Below are 24,481 nucleotides of genomic sequence, written 5' to 3' on the forward strand. Positions count from 1 at the left end.
CCCTAGACAACATAAACCTAGCTCCAATGGATCCTTCACTGACTTCAGGCTCCTTGCCCAACTCCAGGTGGTCACATAGGATTTGTGATTATATTATTTGCTATCCAACTGGAATAAAGGGATCTGAGTTTTTAAAAAGAATGCTACATATGATTGAAAGTTAAGAAACAATAAAACTTGCCCCAAAATGTAAATGGGGTCATTTGGGTTAAAATGATTTAAAAGATACACAAATTAATATGGACATTATGTAGTATTATGTAAATTAATAGGACAATATGCAATTATGTCCTAGACTTGAAATCTTATGATGTGGGATCCGTATACATCTGGAAAATATTAGATTGGAAGAATCATGTCTGGGATGCATTCTTACTTAGGCCATTTTTGTGATACATTTTAATGACATCACTGCAGTGTGCACCCATTTATTCCATTGCAAGGTTACTACTTGTTCCATGTGTGGAAGAATGTGCCTTGAACAGACTAACTACGCTGAATAGCTTCTATCACTCATACACACAATCACACTCACTTCTCCATACCAATACTTGTTTAATTCACTTTAGCATTAGTATTAACGTTAGTGTTTTGTTCAAAGTAGAAAATACAATATTCAGTATAACTTTAAAAAAATTGAAAGAGATATGTATGAGGAAAGTAATGTAATGAAAATCAAAAATATTTTTCCAATCTGATTGCCCTAAATATACTGGACTGTAATCCTTTTAAGTCCCCTATTTTATTTTACAATTAACAGAATAGAAAGAAGCAAGCAACCAAACTAAAATAATTTCCTTAATTTAATTTAATCTTTTATTAATGGCAAGAATGGGGCCCACTTCCAGGATGACATCATGTAGACTTGGTAGGAAAGTCCACCTGTGCCTCTCATTGGCTGAGAGTGCCTGCAATGGCAGGGGAAAAAAAGCAAAGGTAAATGGAACTTGGAGTAGTGGAACTAAGAGAGGACTCTTGTGGGATCAGGGGAGACGCAATAACAGTGTTCCAATATTTGAGGGGCTGCCACAGAGAGGAAGAGGTCAAGCTATTTTCTAAAGCTCCCGTAGGCCAAACAAGGAATAATGGATGGAAACTGAACAAGGAGAGATTTAACCTGGAAATAAAGAGAAACTTTCTGACAGTGAGAACAATCAACCAATCAACCAATGGAACACCCTGCCCTCGGAAGTTGTGGGAGCGCCCTCACTTGAGACTTTCAAGAAGAGATTGGACTGCCATTTGTCAGAAATGGTGTAGGGTCTCCCGCTTGAGCGGGGGGTTGGACTAGATGACCTAACTTCCAGAGCTTCCAGCTCTGATTATCTGGTCTCCTGATCATGGTGGGACACGGAGACAGCCCTCTTCCTGATGCTCCATTTAACAATTTGCCCAATTGCTTAACAACCACAACTGGAAGAGCCAGGATTGCAGTCGTTGAGTGAAGGGCTCATGTGTGCATCTTGCTTAACAATCAAAAGTCTGGAATGATTCTGAGATTATTGTGAGAGTATTGTGACCACTAAAAAATGGGCGCATTGGCTGTGATGCAAGCTGTTTTGAGTAAGGTCCACTTCATCGGATGCATGCAGTATTTACCCTGTTATTGTTATACATAAACAATGGGCAGAAAAGGGGATTCAGGTCCCTAGACCTGCTTCCAAAGTATCTGCTAAGCTCTCCTATTTTTAGAGCTGGCATAGATTCATTCTTGCCTGTAGCTTCAAAGGAAAGAAATTCATTTAAAAGGACAAAAAAACATTCCTCATTGCCTCTTACCTCCTAGCAAAAGATAGCAGGAAGTTTGAATGTCTTAGATCACACAGTGTCACAAAAATCTTTTCTATTCAGAGCAAAATGTTATTATCATCTCCTGTCTGCCTTCGAAAGCCAAGATAAAGTTGGCTTTTGTGCATAGTTGTATATGCTCCAAACAACTTAGTTGTCCTAAAATTCACATATTATAAAGATGTCAATAATTTCCTCTGATTGTTGCTAACACCCAATCATTAGACCAAATCTGTACTACACTCAGAATGAATACTTTTCCTTACAGTGTTGATTCAGAATGTATATCTTGTCTGTATGGTTCACACATTTGTTTATCCAGTGATGTTCAAACAAACCTGTGTAGTGCAAGGACATCTAGTGGATATAGCAAGCAATGATTATTGGAACATTTTCATTTCTGTGGCCTTTTCTCGATGGTGGTTAGTTGGTTGGTTGGTTTGTCTAAAATTTTAAAGCACACAGAACCACTTACAACTGATCCTTGTATATAATGCTGAAAAACAGGAAAAGGTAAGAAATCATAAGGTAATCCACAACAAGGGATAAAAGGCAAGTAATATGTCAGGGATATTTACAACTCAGTGAAAGAAAAAAAATCAGTTAATATGCAAATACTGCAAGTGTGAGTACCAATTAGATCTCTGTTGTTAGGGTGTCCTAACAACTATATGGAGAATTGTTTATATATTTATTTATTAAAATTATAGTCACTCCACTCAGCCATTGAAGGGCAGGCAGGCAGGATGGATAACCAAAGCCCAGTATTATCCAAATCCTGAAGAGACCCAGGAAGCAAAATAGTTGGAGGACAAGATTCAAGCATACACATATAAAATATAAAAACATAAAACCATCTTCCATTTTATATACATACAATGTGTCAGTTGGTTACAAGTCTTTTGTGCTATCCTTTTGTAGTCATTACTCATAGTTTATATCAATTTTCACATTTTCAAACTAACATATGCTTATATATTTATCAGTTATTAATCATCCATGACTAACTATTTAATCCATCATTTTATACGAGATATTTCAAATTTTATCTTAAAAATTATGTTATACTTTCAACCAATGGTTATATATGTCTATATTATATTTTATATCAATCTATTGAATTTCTATCACAGAATTATCTAGTCTATTACATTACCATGTCTTTTTGTCCAACCATTGATAAAACAAATCCCATATCATATGGGAAAACAATTTTATATCTTCTTGTTCTCTAATTTCAAATGTCAATTTACTCATTTCAGCACAGTCCACAATTTTCTTAATAACTTCCTCCTGCATAGGTATTTTATCATTTTTCCAATTCTTAGCAAATACAATCCTAGCCGCTGTTAAAACATTTACAATCAAATATTTCCGCTCTTTGTTGTATATTTCTGGTATAATTCCCAATAAAAAGATCTCTGGTTTAAAGTCTATATGTTGTTTTATCATTTTTTCCAAACATGTGTGGATTTTAGTCCAATATTTCTTTGTGTCCGAGCATGTCCACCACATATGGTAATATGAACCAGGTATCTGATGACATTTCCAACATTTATCCAATTTATTTTTGAACATTCTCGCAAGTCTCGTTGGGGGTAGATGCCACCTGTAAAACATCTTATACAGATTTTCTTTATATGCAGCTGACATTGTCATTTTATAATTTTGAGACCACAATTTCTGCCATTTTTCTAAATCAATCCCATATCCAAATTTTTTTCCGGCAAGCAATCATCATTTCTTTAACTTGTTCCTCCTCCAATTTAAATTCTAATAAGTGTCCATAAAGTTTTTAAATTACCTTTTCATCAGTACCCATCAAAATTTTATCTAAATCACTCAACTTATCTTAAATACCTTCTGTTTTAACATCTTTGTCAAATCTAGATTGTATTTGCAAATATGACTGCCATCATAGCCATTGACTGTTGTCCTCCAGATGGTGAAGAGGCTATTCGTGTTGAGGAAGCTGGGGCTGTTGTCTTTCTGCTCATCTTGTAGTGCTTATCTGTAGAGAAAGAGAGAGAAAAAAGAGGAAAGGAAAAAGAGGAAAAAAGGAGCGCAGACAGGCAATTACCACTCCAAAAAATAAAAAGAGAAAAACAAAAATCTTCAGGCACTTATGTACCTTAATCCAATTACTTCTCTTAATAAGAGAGAGAGAGAAAAGGAAGAGGTCAAAAAAAGATAAAAAATTTACATTCTAGTTCCTGGAATAGAAGATTGAGATCCAAATATAAAAATCTACCGGGGGGAGTAAAAAGGAGGTGAAAAATAACCTAATGTGAAGCCAGTCACATCACTGCCACTGAGTATCCAAGGCTCTTTAATAAATCAACTCAAAGTTTCTAGTTCCAGTATTTTCAAGGTCCCTTCAATCTTTCTTTGTTTCAACTTCAACTCCAGGCTATAATTATTTATAGTTTCACAGATGGGCACCTGCATAAACAATCTGCCATGCTCATTCCATTATCTTTTCCAGTGCAAAGCTCAGAGTCCTTGAGTATAGCACAAGTACATGAACAAACAGAAGAGAAAAAAGAAGCAATATATCCCACCCTCTAGATGGCAGCACTACTTTTTTTCCTCCACTTTCACTCCCCTCTCATGTATTCAATACCAGGAACAAAAAAAGGAAAAGAAATTCTTCCTTTAAAAATAAATAAATAAATCTCAAATCAAAAAGAGTCTTAATCAAAACAGACTTTCAAAAAATTAAGAAAATAAAAACAAAAATAGAAAATTTAAAAGAAACCAGTCCAGTTTAAAATTCAGAAGCTTTACCAATTCAAAGTTTCAATAAAAAGGGGGGGAAAACTTTCATTTTAACACGCTTAATTTCGCCGCTTAAACTCTTTTCTCTTCACTTTTAATTTCTCTTTAAATCTTTCAGGGTGTTCTCTTCAAGCAATAATAAGTAAAAATTCATCTCACCAAACTGACACACTTTCTTTCAATCTCTTCCATTCCACAGCTGTCCCAGCTTCAGCAGCTTGAATGGCTGCCTCTCCGCCTCTGGCAAAAGGGCTTTTCCTGGATCAACCAGGGACTTTGCGATGTCCCTGGGATTGACAGGACATGCCCTTATCAATCACCATCTCTATGGGACAGTTTAGGTCCGCTGGGACCGTCCAGCAGTGGACGTATCGACAGCGATCTTGGAAGATCAAGATCACGCATCGTACCACCGCGATACCAGCTCTGCCCCCCTCTACTTGCTCTTAAGACCATTCTCCCCTCTATCATTTTTAGCCAGGGGTGGGATTCTACTGGTTCTATCTGGTTCTATAGAACCCTTGTTAACTTTCTATGTAGTTTGGAAAACCAGTAGTTAGAAGCAATCTCCCTTTGTTTTTTTCCACCCTTATTACATTCTTGGCAGAAAACCTAGACTTGCTGTCTCTGGAGCTTATGAGGCTTGGCTTTCTTAAAGGGGAAGGGTTGTTTTAAGATTTTTACAGTGCTTTTGGGAGGAAATACTTTCCTGGACAATCAGCACTTTGAAGAAATAATTGAATAATGAAGAAGAGCTTTTAGTGACAGGGAACTGTTGCAGCAGATCCTGTTTCCAAATCAGGACACAAGACCATGAAAGGTTGGAGAATAAAGGTTTTTATTTGTGCACAAGGTTCAGAGCATTAGAATGGCAAATTCTGAATCCCTGGCTCTTCCTGAGGTGTCACTTTTATACATTTCATAACCTCAGCCTAGCCCGGGGCGTTTCTTATATTAAACTATACCAAAAAGGAGAAGTACATATCTGTTATTTTCCAGATCCATCCTTATTCACTGAAACATGCTTACTTAAAGTTCCTTAGTTCAGTAATTTCGTGGTTTTGCATAATATTTCTATAAGAAGCAAGGTAAGGGTGTCAGAGGATTTCTGGTAAATGCATATTTTGTTTTTGACCTTCCAAGCCGCTTGAGAACCAAGATGAGTGACATTCAGCAAGGCTTCTTGGCTAGCTAGAAGGATTGACATTCAAACGTGTGTTTTCATACCCTTTCTGAGTTTTGCTCTAAAACTGGTTTTTGGTGAAGCTTAATTCTGTGCTTGGTGAAGTTTAATCCTGTGTTTATTGATGGGATAATTTTCCCTATTCAGCTTCAACAAGCAACAGCTACTGTTGTGATTTAATTATTTGTATTGTGTTTGAATTTTTTCTTGCCTCATGATTTCTTTTTCTATTTGGGGAGAGGGTCTTCCTTCACTGCTTTAATACTATCTGGCACTGTCCTTTTGGGGTATACTTCCAAGAGGCAGGATGCAAGCTTGGCACTGATTTTTTTTTACTGCCTTTCTGGGGGGCATGTGACCTTTCCTTAAATCTGGGTGATTTCCTTAGGATATCTTGTGAGGTGAGTGAGATCAGCTGGTATTTTAAATGGTGCAAATGGATCTAAGGATTACTTTTCCTTGGTCTGCTTTTTCTGGAGAGCTTAAATGACCTCTCTGCTAAAGGGTTTCACTTTATGAGCAAGAGCTGGCTGTTTGATAGTTATCACTGCATTTTAAATATTTTCATTCCTCAAGATGCTCTGGCACCCTGCCTGATTTGTAACTCCAGCTTGCAGGTATTTTTAAGCTAATGATTGGTATTTAGGGCAGCTTTTTGCAAGCAAAGAAGCTTTTTGTATTTTTGTACAGGTAATCCTTGATTTACAACAGTTCATTTAGTGACCATTCAAAGTTACAATGGCACTAAAAAGTGACTTATGACCATTTTTCACACTTATGACCATTGCAGCATAACTGTTGTTCTTGGTTCTGATCTGGTTCAATAGCTTGTGATCCAATGTAAGAAGGATGGTGAGGAACAAAGAGTGAAAGGGTGCAGAAGTATTCATCCAGAATTGAAGGTTGGGCTCCTGGGGAGAAGGAACATCTTTGGGACTGAAACTCATGTACTGTAGATACAATAAGAAGCATCAGTTGGGTCTAGGAAGGGTCACCAATCTGAAACGTTAAAGGCTGCAGTAGGGTGGTTTCTTTCTTTCTTTCTTTCTTTCTTTCTTTCTTTCTTTCTTTCTTTCTTTCTTTCTTTCTTTCTTTCTTTCTTTCTTTCTTTCCTTCCTTCCTTCCTTCCTTCCTTCCTTCCTTCCTTCCTTCCTTCCTTCCTGCTATTGCCTTTCTTCTGGGCTGTTCTTATTCTATGATACTGTAGAACTGGGGTTGCTCTGAGCATCCTCTTGTTTCTAAGCTGCGTCATTTGTTTCTGTTGATTGCATGTATTTTTTTTAAGACCCTGCACAAAGATTAAAAAGCACAGTCCCTGTCTGCAGGCTTATTCTCTGATAGGCAAAGTACAATAGAACAGGGACAAACTGGGAGAATCCCACCCCTGTGTGTGTGTGTATGTGTGTTTCAGGTGGGCTTCCTAGCTTTAGAAGGAGATAGGGAAGGAGGAAGGGACAGAAAGAGAAAGAGAGAAAGAGGGAGAGAGGGAGGGGGAGAGAGAAAGAGAGGGGGATACAGAAAGAGAGAGAGAAAGAGAGGGAAAGAGATAGGGGAGGAGAGAAAGTGAGAGAAAAAGAAGGAAGGAAGATACAAGAAAGAAAAGAAAGAGAAAAGGGAAAGAAAGAAAAAGGGAGAGAGAAAGGAAGTGAAAGGAAGGAAGGGGGATGGAAGGAAGGAGTAGAAAGAAAGGGAAAGAAAAAAAAGAAAAGAAGGAAGGAAGGAAGGAAGGAAGGAAGGAAGGAAGGAAGGAAGGAAGGAAGGAAGGAAGGAAGGAAGAGGGAGAGAGGAGAAAGTAAATGAGATATATGGATGGATAGATAAATACATGGAAGAAGGGAGGGAGGGAGGAAGAGAGGAAAAAGGGAAAGGAAGGAAGGACATAAACCCTGGCTTCAGAAGACTTTGAAGCAGCACAGCAATCTAGGGCTGGCCTACAAGGGTCATCTAGTCCAACCCCCTGCTCCAGCAGGAGATCCTTACAGAATAAAAGAATAGCAGGGTTAGAAGTGTGTGTGTGTGTGTGTGTGTGTGTGTGTGTGTGTGTCAAACATCAAAAACAGGCCAAGTAGTTCTGTGGAGGTCAGTCATAAATTAGAACACTTGCTAAGCAACTGGCCATTAAGTGAGGACCTGGTCATTTGGTTTGCCAGTCACATGGCCACCTGCCCAGGCCTCGCCCTGCCCTCTCCAGGGCTCCCCAGGCCTTGGAAACTGGCAAAAAACACTGGTTAAGCAACTGGCCATTAAGTGAGAACCTGGTCATTAAGCGAGGACCATTTACATTTGATTTGCCAGTCACATGGCCACCTGCCCAGGCCTCGCCCTGCCCTCTCCAGGGCTCCCCAGGCCTTGGAAACTGGCAAAAAACACTTGCTAAGCAACTGGCCATTAAGCGAGGATCTGGTCATTAAGTGAGGACTACTTACATTTGGTTTGCCAGTGACATGGCCACCTGGCCACGCCCATGCCAGTCACATGATCACCTAGCCACACCCAGTCAGCAAGCCACTCCCATCCCAGTCACATGACCACCAAGCCACACCCACAAATTAGGCCACACCCACAGAACCCATTGTTAAGAAATTTGAATCCCACCCCTGCTTGTAGCACTTTGAGGATCAGGTAGCAGGGAGCCCATTCTTTCCCAACAGAAATCATAGTACATAAGGTACTGATCAGATAAATCTTGCATTATCTTAAAGACTTAAATTTTTAGAAACATAAGTACAGCATATCATTTGAAAACTTGTCTGATTTTTTTGCACTTCAGTCTCCTGGCAATTGTTCTTACAAGTCCCAAACTGAAAAGGAAAATGAAAGCAAATGTAGACAACATTTTATTTCATTCCTGCGCAACTCCTTGCTTTGTGAGTTGACTGGACAGGTATAGGCTGTCTGTCGGCAGTAGTGGAATCTAATTTTCCCCCTTACTACCAAGAAACTGGAGTGTGACTAATCAGGTAAAACTTTCTGTTTACTAAAGAATCCCAGTTTCTGCAAGTATTTCTTGGAATTGCTGGTGCCTTGTTGCTTGCTCTATCTTCTTGCTCTATTAAATGCATGCAGTGAAATCTTTACTGGCACTATTTTTAAACAACAGTTTGCTGGTATGTGAGTATGTGGCTGAATGTTCTGTATTTGCTGTGTAGAAATTGAGAAGACCTGGGTATGGGGTCCTCACAGTGGGCCATCTGTTTCTAATCTCACTAGACAAGTGAATTCATTTGGCCCTGAAGATATCAGGGCCCTGGGCCATATGGGACTTGAAAAGTAATAATCAGTTCCTTGAATTTTACCTGGTTGCTGACTGGCAGCCATTAACTTAGAAATAAGCTACTAAGATCTTTCTGAAGAACAGCCGTTAAATAGGAATTCTCTGAGGGCCAAACCAGCAGAAGTTCCATAATTTTCACATTAAAAAGCAACTACAGGTTTAATGATCACCTACCTGTACTTTTTTTTCCAGCACTGAATGTTTATATTTGGTAGATTGCAGACATTTGGGTCAAGGATATGTTAGATATTTACATAAAGTAACTTATAAATTTCATTTGTTCGGTTGCACTTTCCTGGACCTGGCATGACAGTTCTTGCTATGGTCTGGATCTTAAAACTTAGCTTGTTTATCTCATACGTATTATTTCACTGTGGGTAAAGTCCTTCACCCAGCTGATTACTGTGACAGGAATGCCCTTTATCATTTGATCACTGGTTACTGCCCTCTATGCACATTTAATATATTGATAGAGTAGAAAACCAACCTCCCTCCTCCCTCTCTATCCCCTCCCCCTCCCTCCCTCCCTTACCTTTTTCCCTTTCTGATCCAAATATATAAAAATGATTTTAAAATATGCTTATCTTTTATTGGGCCATTGGCAGAAGCATCAGACAGAAAGGTATCAAGTATGCGGGAGTCAATGCAGGAGATCACCCATAATATGCCTTTACCAAACTATGACACAAGGCAGGAAAGCCTTAGCAATTACCAAATTCTACCTAGTCAAAAATATTTACTTGCAAACAGCTAAAACAGATAATTACAATTAAACCCAGTACAACAATCATCTGGGGCAGTGGCTTATAATATGCTAGAGTACAGCTATATCCATATTTACTAAGGTGATATAAGCCCCACCACACACTAGTCAAATAAAAAGGTCTTTTTGTTTTTAAAAGATCTTCAACTCTTGTGGACCCTTATATTACACCTTACATTGCATTGTCTATATATTATACATACATGTTGTGACTCGGAGGTTTGAGCCTGCTCTGTTAGAGGACACAGACTTGGACAATGAGGAAGAGGAGGATTTGGCTCTGAGGTTTGAGCCTGCTTTGCTAGAGGTCACAGACTTGGACAATGAGGAAGAGGAGGATTTGGCTCTGAGGTTTGAGCCTGCTTTCTTAGAGGATTTGGAATTACCTTCCTCCCCAGAACTTTCCTCTTCGGCAAGATCTTCCTCCCTGGTTGTGCCTCGGGTGTCGGCAGATAACCAGGAGGACATATCAGAGCCTCTGGCTGAGGAATGTTGGTTTGATGCGAGGCAAAGACGCAGGGAAAAGCGTGAGATGCAATGCAGAAAGAAAGGACAAGTCAGAGACTGAGATGAGAGACTGACACGCCCCACAGGGAATAAAAGTGGGTGTGTTAGCTCTGGTTTTTTGTTCGGGACAACGTGTTAATTTGTGAGAGCAGCTCTGATGGATTCTGTGTGTGTGGCGATAGCCTGTGATTTATGTTCTTGCTTTATTATCAGACTTGGCAGGCAGCTTGTGTGAGACTGCCAAGGACTTGCCTGGTTAAAGGAATTTAACCCTGTCTTTATTGGTCTTGTCTGCTTGTGTAGATTACTTTGGAAACTTGGACTTCTCACTTCGTTGGCACAGGTGAGACAGAATACATACATACATACATACATACATACATACATACCGTGTTTCTCATATAATAAGGCCGGGTCTTATTTTTTTTTGAGCCCCGAAAAAATGGCTAGGCCATCTTAATTCCCCCACCCTTGCATCTTCGGGCAGGCGGGAGGCGATGGCTTGGATGTTGACCTCAGCGTTGGTGGGGCACTTTGTATCGGGGTCAACGCAGGCAGCACCATATCCGGGTGTGCAACAAAAGTACTTCCTAACGGCAAGCCCCCCCACCATTCCCCCCCCATTTTGCATGTTTTAATATAGGCCTTAATTTGGGGGTAGGGGCTTAATTTCATTTCATGCCTATAAAACATGCTGGGACTTCCTATTGGGGGAGGCCATACTGTTGGAGAAACAGGGTACATACATACATACATACATACATACATACATGTGTGTATACACACAGAGACATACATATATGTATGTATGTGTATATGTATATATACATTTTATTTAAATTAAATTCATGTATCAGTGGTTGCATGACCTCTGTAGATGCTATATGCTAAATAAATAAATAAAACCCTTAAGGAATGTGAAATGAAGGAGGAAGCTTGTCTTAAAGGTGCTTTTTGAAAAGGCAACTGAGCTTTGATTTTCCTTGAAAACATTTCACTTCTCATCCTAGAAGCTTCTTCAGTTCTGACTGAATGGTGGAGAATGGAAGGTTTTATATTCCTTGTAGTCATCTGGTCGTTATCACTCTTTCTGAGAGTCATTGAGTCTACATATCTGTGCCTTCAGAATCACCTGCATAGTGTGGAGCCTTCTTGGAACTGCTGAAATAAGTGTGTTGTAAACAGGAAATAGGGATTGTTGTATCCCTCCTGTTTACAACACAGTCATTCAATCACTATGCTCCACACAATGAATAAACTCTCTCCCTATTTTTGACTCTGATTGATTGATAGGAATTAATTTAGGTATAGTGAAAAATCCAATGATATTTGTGGCATGTGAATTTTCTGGCCAGGCTGAATGCTTTTGACCTCGTGTGAGTGGGCAGAAAAAAAGGGGGGAAATGAGAAGTTCAGATATGGCCTTAACAGAATAACAGAATTGGAAGGGACCTTGGAGGTCTTCTAGTCCAATCTGTTCAAGCAGGAAACCTTATTAACATTTCAGACAAACGGTTGTCCAATCTACCTTCTTTAAAACTTCCAGTTTTGGAACATTCACAACTTCTGGAGGCAAGTTGTTCCACTGATTAATTGTTTTGTCAGGAAATTTCTCCTTAGTTCTAGGTTGGTTCTCTCCTTGATTAGTTTCCTTCCATTGTTTCTTGTCCTGCCCTCAGGTGCTTTGGAGAATAGGTTGACTCCCTCTTCTTTGTGGCAGCCCCTTAGATATTGGAATACTACTATCATATCCCTAATGCTTCTTTTCTTTAAACTAGATGTACCCAATTCCTACCCAAATGTTCTTCATATGCTTTAGCCTCCAGTTCCCTTATTATCTGGGTTGTTCTTCTCTGCACTTGCTAGAGTCTCAACATATTTTTTATATTGTGGCAACCAAAACTGGATATTCCCAGTGTGGAATTACCAAGTTATTATAAAGTAGTAATAACACATCACGTGGTCTTGATTCTGTCCCTCTATTAATGCAGTCTAGGACTATGTTGGCTTTTTTGGAAGCTGCAGCATACTGCTAGCTCATATTTAAGTGATGGTGCACTAGGCCTTTGCCATCATGTCATATCCAAATCCAGGAAAGCGCTATCCTGGGGGCAAAGTTGCTTTGGTTGCTAACTAGGATTGTTGTGGGGCAGATGGAAGACGCATTCTAATTGTCCAAACATAATAAATGGGTATTGAAGTTTAAAGTCCAGGAGGGAACTTCACTCCCTCAATTGCTGGTGCTTTGACATATAAAGTGTGTGTGTGTGTGTGAGAGAGAGAGAGGTGGGAAGAGAGAAGGAAAAATAGAAAGGCATGTCACATTTCAGTCTTTGCCCCTCTGAGGCATCAAGGCAGCAGGTGCCTTAGGAGAGGCCTACAGGAAATCAGTGGCTAGAGAGAGAGAGAGTGCTTCAGTGTCCTTGGCCGTTGGAGTGTGCAGATGCTGTTTCCTGCTTCCAGAGGAAGAAAAAGGTTGAAGATGTCACCTGGAGGCTTCTAGGGGTAAGAGAAGTGGCAAACAGACAAAGGGATGTTCTTCACCCAACACCCAATGTGGATGGGGACAAAGAGTCATGGTTGCCTGCAGATAGATAACCGGACACCTTGGAAAAGTCCCACACAGGGACAGAAGACTGAGAGGGAGGTGCATTACACAACTTCAGTTGTGGAGGGATATCTTTCAAGATCCAAAACAAGAACAAAGAATGATTTCATGTGTGCAGCAAAACCAGCCAATTCCCTTATCTTCTTATCTTTTCCTTCTTATCTTTCTGAGTGAAAAGCTGAGGGAGAGGAAAAAGGGAGAGGAAAAGGCGGGGAGATGGTTGCTAAGGGCAGATTGAATATTTGCTAACAATATAGCTCTGGGAGAAAGGTAAAGTTAGGAGAGTTTTGACATTTTGTTGCAATACTTTCACTTTGGTTTAATTCTGATAATAAATTGCTGTGTGTGCACGAAGTTAGCTGTAAAAGTACCCTTAGTCACGCAACAATCTTGGCTACATACATGCAGTAATTGGGTTAGTGGGAAAAATATTCTGCAATACTATTTGCTGCAGTTATCTAATTTTAATATAGATTGAAAATGTATATTTTAATTAAAAGGTGATAGATAACACATGCCCCTGGGAAACAAGCATAGTAATTTTAAATGCAAACTCTGCAGAAAATTCATTATCTTACTGCATCTTTATTTCCTGTAAATGTCAGAAATCTTCGGAAAACATTCTCTCTCCCTTTTGCACTGAATGTCTTCCATCAGTTGAAGGTCATCATCTAAACTCAAATCAGAAAACTAACAGTGATAGAGAAGGGGAATAAAGTGTTATAAAATAATACAATAAAATTAATTACATTTGCCAACATGTCATATCCAAATCCAGGAAAGAGATTAAAGTCACAAGAATCGTCCAAAGAACCACAGTGAATTTAACTGTAAATCACTGAAACAATAAAGTGATCTTTGAAAGAAAACTGGAAAAAAAAATAAAGTGATCTTAAAAAAGAAGAAAGGATCTTGAAAAAAAATAGCAGAATTTGAAATTCTGATACAAAATCAAGAACACAAATTAGGATGTATTTGCAAATTGCTGGTGAAATGCAACATGGACACAGAACAAATTAAATGTGCTATAGTATAATTGATATTAAAGTTCAAAGAAACAATCACAATGGCCCAATGGGAAGAGTTACAGAAAAAAATCTATAAAAGTTAATCTGAACTATAATTTAAGAGAAATTTGATGTAAATATTTTACAGATGATGCTTAAGTCCATCAATGATTGCCAAGACAGACAAGGCACTTAACAACAAATGTTGAAAATGCCATAACAGAGATGGAAAATTTTATCACATGTGGTGGTTATGTTAATAATAAAAGCTCAAAGGAACTGGAAAGAAATACATCAAAACATTAAAAAAAAACTAAAACTAACATTTGAACTGAAAGCACAAGTATTTTATTAGGTATAATTCCAAGACACATAAAGGTAAAATGCACAGTTTACTATGATATAGGTTGACGGCTTCAAGAATAAAATTCCCAGATAAACTTTGTAGAAGGTATCAGATTGGGAGACTAAAATTAGAGAATATGCTGCACAATTTGCAGTATATATACAGAATAAATTTAAGTAAGAAAGGCTGACTTATATACAACTCATTACATAGTAAGGCAAATTTAGAAGTTTGGAAAACTGTAATCCCCAATGATTTTTTAACATTTATTGTAAGGTTTAGATAGTCATATTGTGATTAGCAGTTGAGAACACAAATGGAAGAGAAAAGAAGAATGAGTTACCAGAAAGTCTTTTCATAATGCCTTTTATTCATATTTAGCAGCTATTCTTTTATTTTATTTTATCTTATTTTACTTCATTTTCTCTTTTGTACAGTATTTCACTATTTCAACAATAAAGATAATTTTAAAAAACCACTTTCTGTTACAAACAGAATGATCTCTGGAACTCCATCTCACTATAATTATAATTTGATAGTGTGTGCTGGGTTTGCTATGTAAATGCAAACTCATTGAGACTCTATGTGGGCAGAAGGGAAAAAATGTGAACCAATAACAATTCTTTTAACTAATACTAGGCACAGATAGATCAGTGAAAGCATTCACATCATCATAGAAAATTGTATTATGGGGAGAAATTATAATACATGTTGACAGCCATTTGTTTAAAATCAGTTACAGGTTGATCTGATGTTACTGATACACTCAAAAGAGACAGGGTGTCCTCTTTTAGTGAGAAAAGAAGTAACAGAATGTTTTTATAAATTAATATAGTACAGGCTTCTAATCTGACTGAAATATTTTGTTTTGCTATTGTCATAAGGTGACTTACTTCACAGCTAGTATCATGAAGTTTAAAAGATATGAATTGGTAGTACCAATAGATTTTTTTAGATGTTAAAAATACTTAAATATCTTGACAATCATTTGAAGTGAACAACTGCTCATATTCAGTATTGGGGAAACCAAACTAATGAGATTTTCCTCTGATCAGAGATCCAAATGAGAAAAAGGATAAACTACCTTCAACCTGCAAGAGACAATCATATTGTTCATTTTCTTCTACAAAATTTTGTGTCACATTTTTTAAAAGAAAGGCATTAATTCAGAAGTACAGGGTAAAGGATTATTTGGGAATAATTTTATTCACAGATTATTCTAATTGAGTAAGATGGGGAAGGAATACTTAATGTCTTCATTTCTCAACAGGAAAAACATCCATTGCTATTTCAAGGTGGTGACTCGGTTTCTGAAATGCTTTCCAATGAGATTCTAAGCCGAAGCAATTGGTGTTAATATGGCAACTTTCCAAAACTTACTGTATGCTTTCCTATTGTTGAATGTTTTAAGTTATATTCAAGCAGGTAAAATTTTCTATTATCTCAAGTTTATTTTATGGCTACAATATTTTTATACTGTCTTTTAAAGGACATAGGTGAGATTCCTTCAATTGCATTTCCTTTACTCTTACTTTGCTTTTCCTTTTATTGGAGAAGGAAAAAAGAGTAATTTCCATTTCTAACCTTAAAGTTACAGCTGCAGGGAGGAAGAATAGCCTGCAACTTTATGCTAAGGACCAAATGTCAAAACTCATGATTTTGGGAAATTATTACAAGCATAATGTAAGTCAAATCAATAAAAACAATTCAGTTATAGGATACAGACCATATATATTTTTATGTGCTTGTTTGCTTATATGATTCTTATAAGGCTTTAAAAAAGAGAAATATTACTTAACTAGCTCGATACCCATGCTTCGCTACGAAACTATATGGTTGGGCTTAGTTTGGGGGGAGGAAAATAAGGGGGAAAAATTCTGCCTCTGCTTTCCAACATCCATTGGTCATCTGGCTAGCGTCCTGTCAGTGTGTGAGAGAGTTGAAGACTGTTTGGAAACTGAAACAGTATTTGCTGTGTGAACAAGAAGGAGATAGCAAGAAGCCTGGGCATGGCTTAGCTCAACTGCTCTGTACTAAGGTTTTTGGTGCTGTGAAACTAAAACTGAAAATGTAACTCCTCTGGTTCTGTTTTGCATTTGGAACAAATTTCTTTTTAGGTGGGGAGCGGGAGTAGAATTCCTTAGCATCAGAGCGTGTTAATAATAATAATAGGAAATACTAATGCTCTGATGGTCATTTTGAAAAAACCTTTCTTAGTGAGCACCTTAGAAGCCAAGAGGGACCTACGTGCCAAATTTGAAGTTTTTAGGCTTTATGGTTCTGGAGATTTTGTGATGATGAGTGAGTGGTATTTCGCTTTTATATAGACAGAGATAAGATGTGGCTGAAAAACTAGATATTCTTGTTCATTGTTATACATCCAGGAATATATGATAGTTATTGTTCAATTTTTCCTGCTTACAAAAACACCCTATATATATCATTGGAGATGACAAAGAAACAACTCCTTAAATCCAACTTACAGGAATATATGTACATTTTAAGGATAGGGCCTTGAGTTCAAGAACGAACAAAGCTTATCAACACATTAAGGAGGACAGGTGCAAGAACACAAAAGGGAAGGTAGAAAACTGCAAATATCAGTTTAAAAAAGTTTTATTTGGCCCAAATGAAATTTCTTCTATTGGCATTGGGGATTCTTTCTCTTTCTACTTTGTTAGAAAAGGTTCAGTAACTCAGACCGATTTAAGGCTTTAAAGGCTATGGACATTACTTTGAATCGGTGGTGGTATTCTACTGGTACAGGCCAGTTTGGGCAAACTGGTAGTAAAAAAACAGCTACCGGTTCGGTCGAACCGGTATTTCTTTTCTTTTTTCCTCCTGAGGGTCAGCTGTTCCAACAATCAGCTGTGCCAGGATCCCCCTCGCTGTCTTACTGCTTCTCCCAGGAGACTTCCTGAAGCCCAGGAGTCAAAAAGGGTCACAGAAGGTGTTTATTTATTTTTTGCTGTGCAGCCCCCCCATGCCCTGTTTTTTGCCTCCTGGGCCTCAGGGAGCAAAAACGGGCACCCAGGAGGCTTCCCTGAAGCCCAGAAGGCAAAAAAAAACCAAAAAAAAAACAGAGTGCAAGGGGAGGATGCTGCGAAAAAAAAAAAAGCGAAGCTCACCCAATCACATGGCCATGCTCACCTAGCCACACCCAACCTAGTCACACCCACAGAACCGGTAGTAAAAATATTTGCATCCCACCACTGCCTTGAATTGCACCTGAGATGAAACTGGAAGCCAGTGCAGCTCACACACCTGTGATGAAATCCCTAAAATTGCATACACCACCACATTCTAGACCAGTTGTAGTTTCTGGAAAATCTTCCAGGGTAGCCTGCATAGAGCACGTTGTAGTCAGTAAATAATGGCTGACTTCACAACTTACAGTAAGCATTTTTGATTGTGGCTTAGAGTTTGTGTGAATCCAGGCACTGAGGTTTAGCATAATATGGAAAGAGCCTATAGTTATTCAGCTAATCATATACAATTTTAACTGCCATTTTTTCCTAAATCCAATTAATGGCTGTTATGAATTCAATTTATCCATGCTTCAGGCAAAGCAGAGGTGACTATACTGAACAGCAGCCATTCTCCCAAAGTTTAGGAAAGCTTTCCTATTAGCCGTATTGCCTGAACTACTAACTGAAGCTTTTTCTATCCAAATATGTTTTCTGGCTGTTAATAGTATTCTTAATTCCTAATAATTTAGGTTTGGTAAATGAAAATCATACAGTGCAATTGTTTGCATCTTCTGCTTTTTTTTTCAGGGGATAATTGTTTATCATGTTCAGAACCCAACATTGCAGAACTTGGAAAAGGCATTATGATTAAATGCAAGAGTAAGATACCCATTCTTTTGATAGGATTGAAATTCTGCCCCTTCAAGGGAGACAACTGTTCTGCCAAAGTCATCATCAAAGAACATGGAAGCTGGACTGAAAATGAAACAACTTTGAAATTGTACAGCAATTGTACAGCTTTTCTAAGTATTTATCCAATAAAGATATCACATGAAGGAAACTATATCTTAAATTATATAACTGAAAATGGTATAAGTAACCTGACTATACGTCTAGAGGTGTTTGGTAAGTTTGAGCCTATGATCAATGAACCTCAAGAAACTAGATTTGAATGTGTATTGGTCAAAATTAGTTGCTACAGCAGCTGCCATTCATAAAGTTTTACTATTAATACTGACTTTCACCATAAACATCTACACGGGGGAGGAGAGGGGAGGGATGGAGCCAGTGAATAAATGCCCATCGCAACATTCAAGCCAGCCCTTGGAACGGAATATGAGCGAATGAGCCATTAAAAGGGAACTTGGAAAAAAGATTATATAGTCTTGAGGAAGATGAAAGGGTGAGAAAGAAACTCAAAATAATCCTGGTTGTATTTTGCTTAGTGAGGCAGAAAGACATTTGAAGGGAGCAAATTTAAGAAATAAGTGTGGCAGGGGTTCTGAGGTGCTTTTTGTTGTTATAGGTGGTAGAATAACAGAATCCCCAATCTTGTTACAGTTTATCTCTAACCATCATATATTTAAAAAAATCAACATGGTGTCATTCTGTATTATTTTCTCAGGCTTTCTTTTCTTTAGGACTGTGATTTTTTTTTCAAAGTTCCTTAACAGCTTATTCATTTTTTTTTCTTATTCTCAATTTTTGTTCTGCATTTCTTCATAAACAGCACAGATGTTGTTAGCAGGTATATATTAGGAACAGACAAAATGAAAATTATATTGGTACGTTAGACCTTAATTTGTCCACAGGAACAAAAGGAGGTATGCCTATCTAGTCCTTCACTATGGTTTCCAGGAATGTCAATCAGATACTTCTAGAAGCTTCTTATCAGACTTCTCCATTCTGCCTATTCATTAAGCAAATGTTTAGATCAGGGGTTTCAAACTAGGTTTCTTTGAGGGCTGGATCAGTATTGTACTTCTCCTCTGCAGACTGGGCATGGGGTGTGGGGAGACAGGACTGATGCCTCCTGTAGGACCCTGCCCACCTAGATGGGGCATAGGGGGGCTATGCATGGCCCCTGCACCCTGTTTTGGCCAGCAGGGTGCTGCAGGAGGAAGTCCAGGCTGCAAATGTGGTGTGTGTGTGTGGGGGGGTCAAGCACGGACCCCCGTGCCCTGTTTTGGCTGCCAGAGACACTGTGGGCCTTTGCTATTTCCAGGCCAGCCCATGGGCCAGATTTAAGCACCCTGCAGGCTGGATTTGGCCCACAGGCCTTAAGTTTGACAGGCCTGGTTTAGAAGTATGAAACAAACAGAATGTCATAAACATGAATTCTTTGAAATACAGTTTCAAAATGCCTTTATAGAAAAGACTAGGTATTTTTTCTAGTGATTAAACCATCAGGGTAAAACCAGAAAACTCTGAATTCTGATACAATTTTTTTAAAATTGTAAAATCTAGAATTATATTCATTTGTTTGTTTTTATCCTGTCCTTATTTTTTTTTTATAAACAACTCAACATAGAGAATACACCTAATACACCTTCCTCCTCCTATTTTTCCCCACAATTTCATCCCCTTGAGAGAGCAATTAGTTGGGCAGCCTATAATGAATGAATGTTCTTTTAAAGTCCAGAATATTACTGAGCAAAATAGAACATAATATTAAGTGCAAAAAGCTAATTTTAAATCCCCCCAATCAATTATATGCTTTTGGCCTGCCAATTATGATGTCTCTGGGATTATCCTGTGGGTGTCCAAAGCAGTCACATTACTCTTTTTTTAACAATGCAATGAAAATAATTAGACTTTAATGATAACTGGCTTGGATCTGTACATTCCTGAAAAGAGACAAGGGGTGGGAGTGTCACAAATATAACTAGAAAAATAGTAGATCTTGGAGGAACTGCTATCCAAAGTCTATGAGCAATGTAGTTCTGTTCTGATTAGTACATTTCCATATTTTTCAGCACCATATACAAGGCCTCAAATAATGAAACAGGAGGACATACTTATTTGTACAGCATCTGAAGGTTACCCAGAGGAGAAGCTCTATTGGGTTTCTAAAACTGGAACTAATCTGATCCATAAAGCAACATCTCAGTCGGTGAAAACTGAGGATGGGTCATTCAGCTTAAGCAATACTCTTCAGCTGGAATCTGCTCCTTCTGAAACTGAATATTGCTGCATTTTCAACCAGACAAGAGTTCCTAACAGACAGACAGGTATGTTTCATTTTTTTCATTGTCACACCTATACTTCAGATTGTCAACAACCATCATTACCAAGGAACATAGGTAATTAAAGTTACAAAGTATTAAAAGAACCATTAGCACAAGGTATTTTTTCACAAGATAGGTGTTTGTTCAGATCCCATTAAGATCCCAGTTTTCATTGAACAATTTTGGGTGGGTAATGAGCACTTTGGAGTGTTTAAATGGAAATGTAATTATAAGATCTTGGGGGGTGAATTAATAAAAATGTGAGATTGATGCTCGGGGGCCAATCACTGTGTTGCATTGAACTCTTGGCAAGCTACTGTCTGAAGTTCTGTCTAGAACTCCAGCAGCACATGAAGTCCACCACATTGTCATGTTACTTGTCCCATGTATCTAATATTCAATATAATAGAAGCTCTATTTGGTTGCTATGATTGACAAAAATTAATACGAAGTACTTTTGTTGACAGACCTGGGAGAAGAGATTCTTTCTACAGAATGGGAGAAATGATTTTAGTTTGGTGCCACATCAGGGGCTTGTAGCAGTCCCACTTTTGGGAACCAAATAGCTTCCTTATATGTTGTCTCCTTGATGAGTACCGTATACTTTGCTAGATAACAGCATAAAGTTTGAATCCAAAAACCTAAGCAGAATCAAAGTTCATACTTGGATTTAAAACCATAAAGAAAGCCCAGAAGTGGACTAATTTGGAAGAAGGTAATAAAATATTTCTATGCTGTTTCCAAGAAAATCATCTGGACATGTTCATGAAATGACCAGGAATTCAGCACTTCAAGAATATACTACCTTTTTAATTGTTCAGATGGAAAATTAACTCCATTTTCTTTTCTTTATTTTATACAGTCTCTGAATGTATGACATTTGAAAATGCTACAACTTCCACGATTATAACAGAAGAGACCACACTGAATATGACTGGGGCAATAGTCATTGTGATAATTGTTATTTCATTGGCTTCCATTTTATTGGCTGTAATGTGGTGGAGGAAAAAGAGGAAAAATGGTCTTCTGCAAGGTAAGGGCAAACTAGAGGTAAATATTTTTCAATACCTAATGACCGTTTACTTTAACCATTGCTATAAAGCCAGACATGGCAAAAAAAAGAAAGACATTGGGACTTTCCTATTTGGCACCATTATTTATCATCTCTGGGACCTCATACTTAAACATTCAATTTACCATCATACTTAAACATTCAACCTGTGGTGCCTAGAAAATATTGAAATATATTTGAATGGACCCAATGTTAACTTCCTTGGTTTGAATCCAATAAATCACTAAAACATGAGCCGCGAGTATCCTGTCACAGTGGTCATGGGAAACTCCAACCCTTTTCACTGCATTCTATGTCTGTGTGATTTTTTTCTTCTTGTATTTTATCTATTAATATCAATTCCTAATAATTGAAAATGCTTGGGAAATCTTATAATATGAAAAAATCTTGAGATTATATTTGAATTTATTTTTCTTGCTAGGAAAACAAATCTCAGAACAAGGCAACAGTAAACTATATTTATATGACTGTTAAGAACACTGCATGGCTGTCTGAATATAGGTTATCAGGAGTTTAATTAAAAAGTGAAATTGGCCTGCTTTTTGCCTTAAAGAAAAAGCATTGGTCCATAAAAAAATTTCAAATACTCAAACCTTGAGAATGAATTACAAAACATATTTTATGCTACAATATATATTATATATTTTAAGATCTTATATTTTATTTACATTACAGTCCATTTAAAGTTTGTTCACTGCCAGAATCACTGGGGTGAGGGGAGTACCCACATAAATAAAATAAAGAAAGGTTAATTAAAAATTCACAATAAAAGTAGACTTTTTGCCTCATTAAAAAAATAGAAAAGTTTATAATACTCATTAACTGTTTTCTTGGTCTTGTTGTTAATTTCACTAATTGTTATTCCTTGTTTATTGTGTAGAAATAGCAGTCATGCAAAGACTTCACTTATTAGAATAGAGAGTTTTCCCTGCTTTCTTCCAATTCAAGGTAAGTATATATGTTTTCTCTTTATAAATCTATAGATATATTGACATGCCTGCTAGTTACTAACATACTCAACGACATATGGAGTAATGGTGGTGCAGTGGTTAGAATGAAGTACTGCTCGCTACTTCTGCTGACTGCTGGCAGCCTGCAATTTGGCAGCTTCTAGTCAAATTGCACTCACTCACCAGGCTCAAGGTTGACTCAGCCTCCCACTCTTCTGAAGTCAGTAAAACGAGGACCCAGATGGTTGGGGGCAATATGCTGACTCTGTAAACTGCTTAGAGAGGGCTGTAAAGCATCTAAGGACACACAAAAAAGTGTCAAGACTTAAGTCAGATTCATCTTTTGAGACTAACAGAATAAAAAGCAATTCAAACAACTTAAAGGCAAATAGTTTATTGTTTTATTTATAATAAATAAAATAATTGCATACAAACAAGTACATGGTCTTCAGCTTTATGAGTCTATTAATTCTTTTTGTTCATTCCTTTTTTTACTTACCAGGAAAAAAAATTGGAAGAACGTATTTGTAAACTCGATTGCAGAGAATACGACTTCAGCAACAGAGGGTCAACACCTGGAGCTCCCTACCCAACTCTATTGTTACAGCCTCAATCCTTCACAGCTTCAACCTCAAACTGTCTACTGTAGACTTCACACCATTCCTAAGAGGTTTTTAAAGGGGACATGCATAAGTGCACCAGTGTGCCTACTGTCCCTGTCTTAATGTCCCCATTTATCAGTATCTATTTCCTTTGTTCATGTTTATGTTTATACCTAAACTTGTTATCTTGTATATATTTGACAAATGAAATAAATAAATAAATGAATAAAATATCCAGCAGAATAAAAGGAATGGTCTTTAGGCATTAGTCAAGATTTAAATTCTATTTGCCTCTAGTGATTTAAACTCTACAGTCTTCCCTTCAACTTCAGATATGTAATGTGAGCTAAATGGTAAATTGCCTTGGAGAAGTTAGATTCATGTTCTTTTCTGAAAACTATGGACAAAGTAAGATTTACAGATGTAAATAATAATGAAGATGTTGAACATTTTAATTTAAGAAGTTGAAAGTAGATACTGATTAAAAATTGTGGACTACAAAAATTAAATGTCATCATGAATTTACTTTAAAAAACTTGGCACTAGTCTCTTTGGTCTTTTCACCCTTCTCTAAACAGCTCCTAGGTTATTTTGCTGAATGCCCAGTTAGACTTTTTAAATGGCTACTACTACAGTCTACAAACAGTAAGAAAAAAATCCAAAACTTTGCATTATAGAGGTTCTTCTGAACCATTTTGGTTCACTCACGATTTGGGGTGCATTGCCCTCTCAATCTCCTCCTCTTCCCTCCAAAAGCTGCCAGCAGGGCAAATATTTTTCCCACCACTTGCCCCTTACTCCCTTCCCTGCCTTTCCTAAACTGCCAAGAACTTAGCTTTTGCCCTACTGACTTCCCAAACAACTTTGGCCCAGGCCAAAACAGTCCTGTGTGTTTTAGTTTACACGAGACTTCTCAAAACCATTCTTACATGTTACCGAACATTGATGCTTTTGACTTGACAATGAGAAGAAATGTTACCTAGCATCAGGACTTCTGAAAAAGGGGAGGGGACAGACAGACAGATAGACAGACAGACATTGGATTTGCACAGAACTTATGGGAGCCATGATCTCAATCCAGTGCAATAAAAATGGCCCTCCATGCTGAGGTGTAGAGAACAACTTCAGGGACAGAAGCTAAAAATTCTCATGAACTCGTTTGAATCTGGACTGTGCCACTTGCTGGATTGTTGGCTTCTTCCCAGGCTTCATAGACAAACAGTATTCACAGGAATGGAACCATGAGCTGTAAGAGAAGGAGTAGCAGAGCCTGGGGGAATAGAAAAAGAATCAATCTAGAGTCTCCATGTAGAAACAAGTCCAGTCCCTTTTGAATTTTGTTAATCCTTATCTAGCACCAAAAATATTGCTAACCATTAACTGACTAGATTCTTGTGCATACACATG

The 24,481-nt window shown here is 37.8% G+C and overlaps 1 protein-coding gene and 1 long non-coding RNA gene across 7 annotated transcripts; one reads left to right on the forward strand and one right to left on the reverse strand.

Moving 5' to 3' along the window:
- Positions 1-2,467: 2,467 nt before the first annotated feature.
- LOC148126988 (uncharacterized) lies at positions 2,468-5,357 on the reverse strand. Its single transcript, XR_015741786.1, has 2 exons — positions 4,726-5,357; positions 2,468-3,799 (listed from the first exon to the last, which is right to left on the reverse strand). It is a non-coding gene; the product is annotated as an uncharacterized LOC148126988 (long non-coding RNA).
- Positions 5,358-8,348: 2,991 nt separating this feature from the next.
- On the forward strand, positions 8,349-23,599 carry LOC113437196 (uncharacterized). Of its 6 annotated transcripts, none has more exons than XM_087924773.1 (7): positions 8,612-8,709; positions 15,525-15,679; positions 18,031-18,348; positions 20,199-20,453; positions 21,313-21,483; positions 22,403-22,469; positions 22,975-23,599. In XM_087924773.1, the coding sequence occupies exons 2-6, from the start codon at positions 15,613-15,615 to the stop codon at positions 22,438-22,440; spliced, it is 849 nt and encodes a 282-aa protein (XP_087780899.1). In that variant the 5' UTR covers positions 8,612-8,709; positions 15,525-15,612; the 3' UTR covers positions 22,441-22,469; positions 22,975-23,599. The 6 variants fall into 6 exon arrangements, with proteins under 6 accessions (XP_026557867.2, XP_087780899.1, XP_087780902.1 ...); XM_087924776.1 differs by lacking the exon at positions 22,975-23,599 and adding an exon at positions 10,507-10,636 and having other exon boundaries at positions 22,403-22,470; XM_087924774.1 differs by lacking the exon at positions 22,975-23,599 and adding an exon at positions 10,597-10,636 and having other exon boundaries at positions 22,403-22,470.
- The last annotated feature ends 882 nt before the right edge of the window (positions 23,600-24,481 follow it).

This window comes from Pseudonaja textilis, chromosome 2, assembly GCF_049901715.1.
Source record: "Pseudonaja textilis isolate UNSWEBS1 chromosome 2, rPseTex1.2, whole genome shotgun sequence".
Taxonomy (NCBI): Eukaryota; Metazoa; Chordata; class Lepidosauria; order Squamata; family Elapidae; genus Pseudonaja; species Pseudonaja textilis.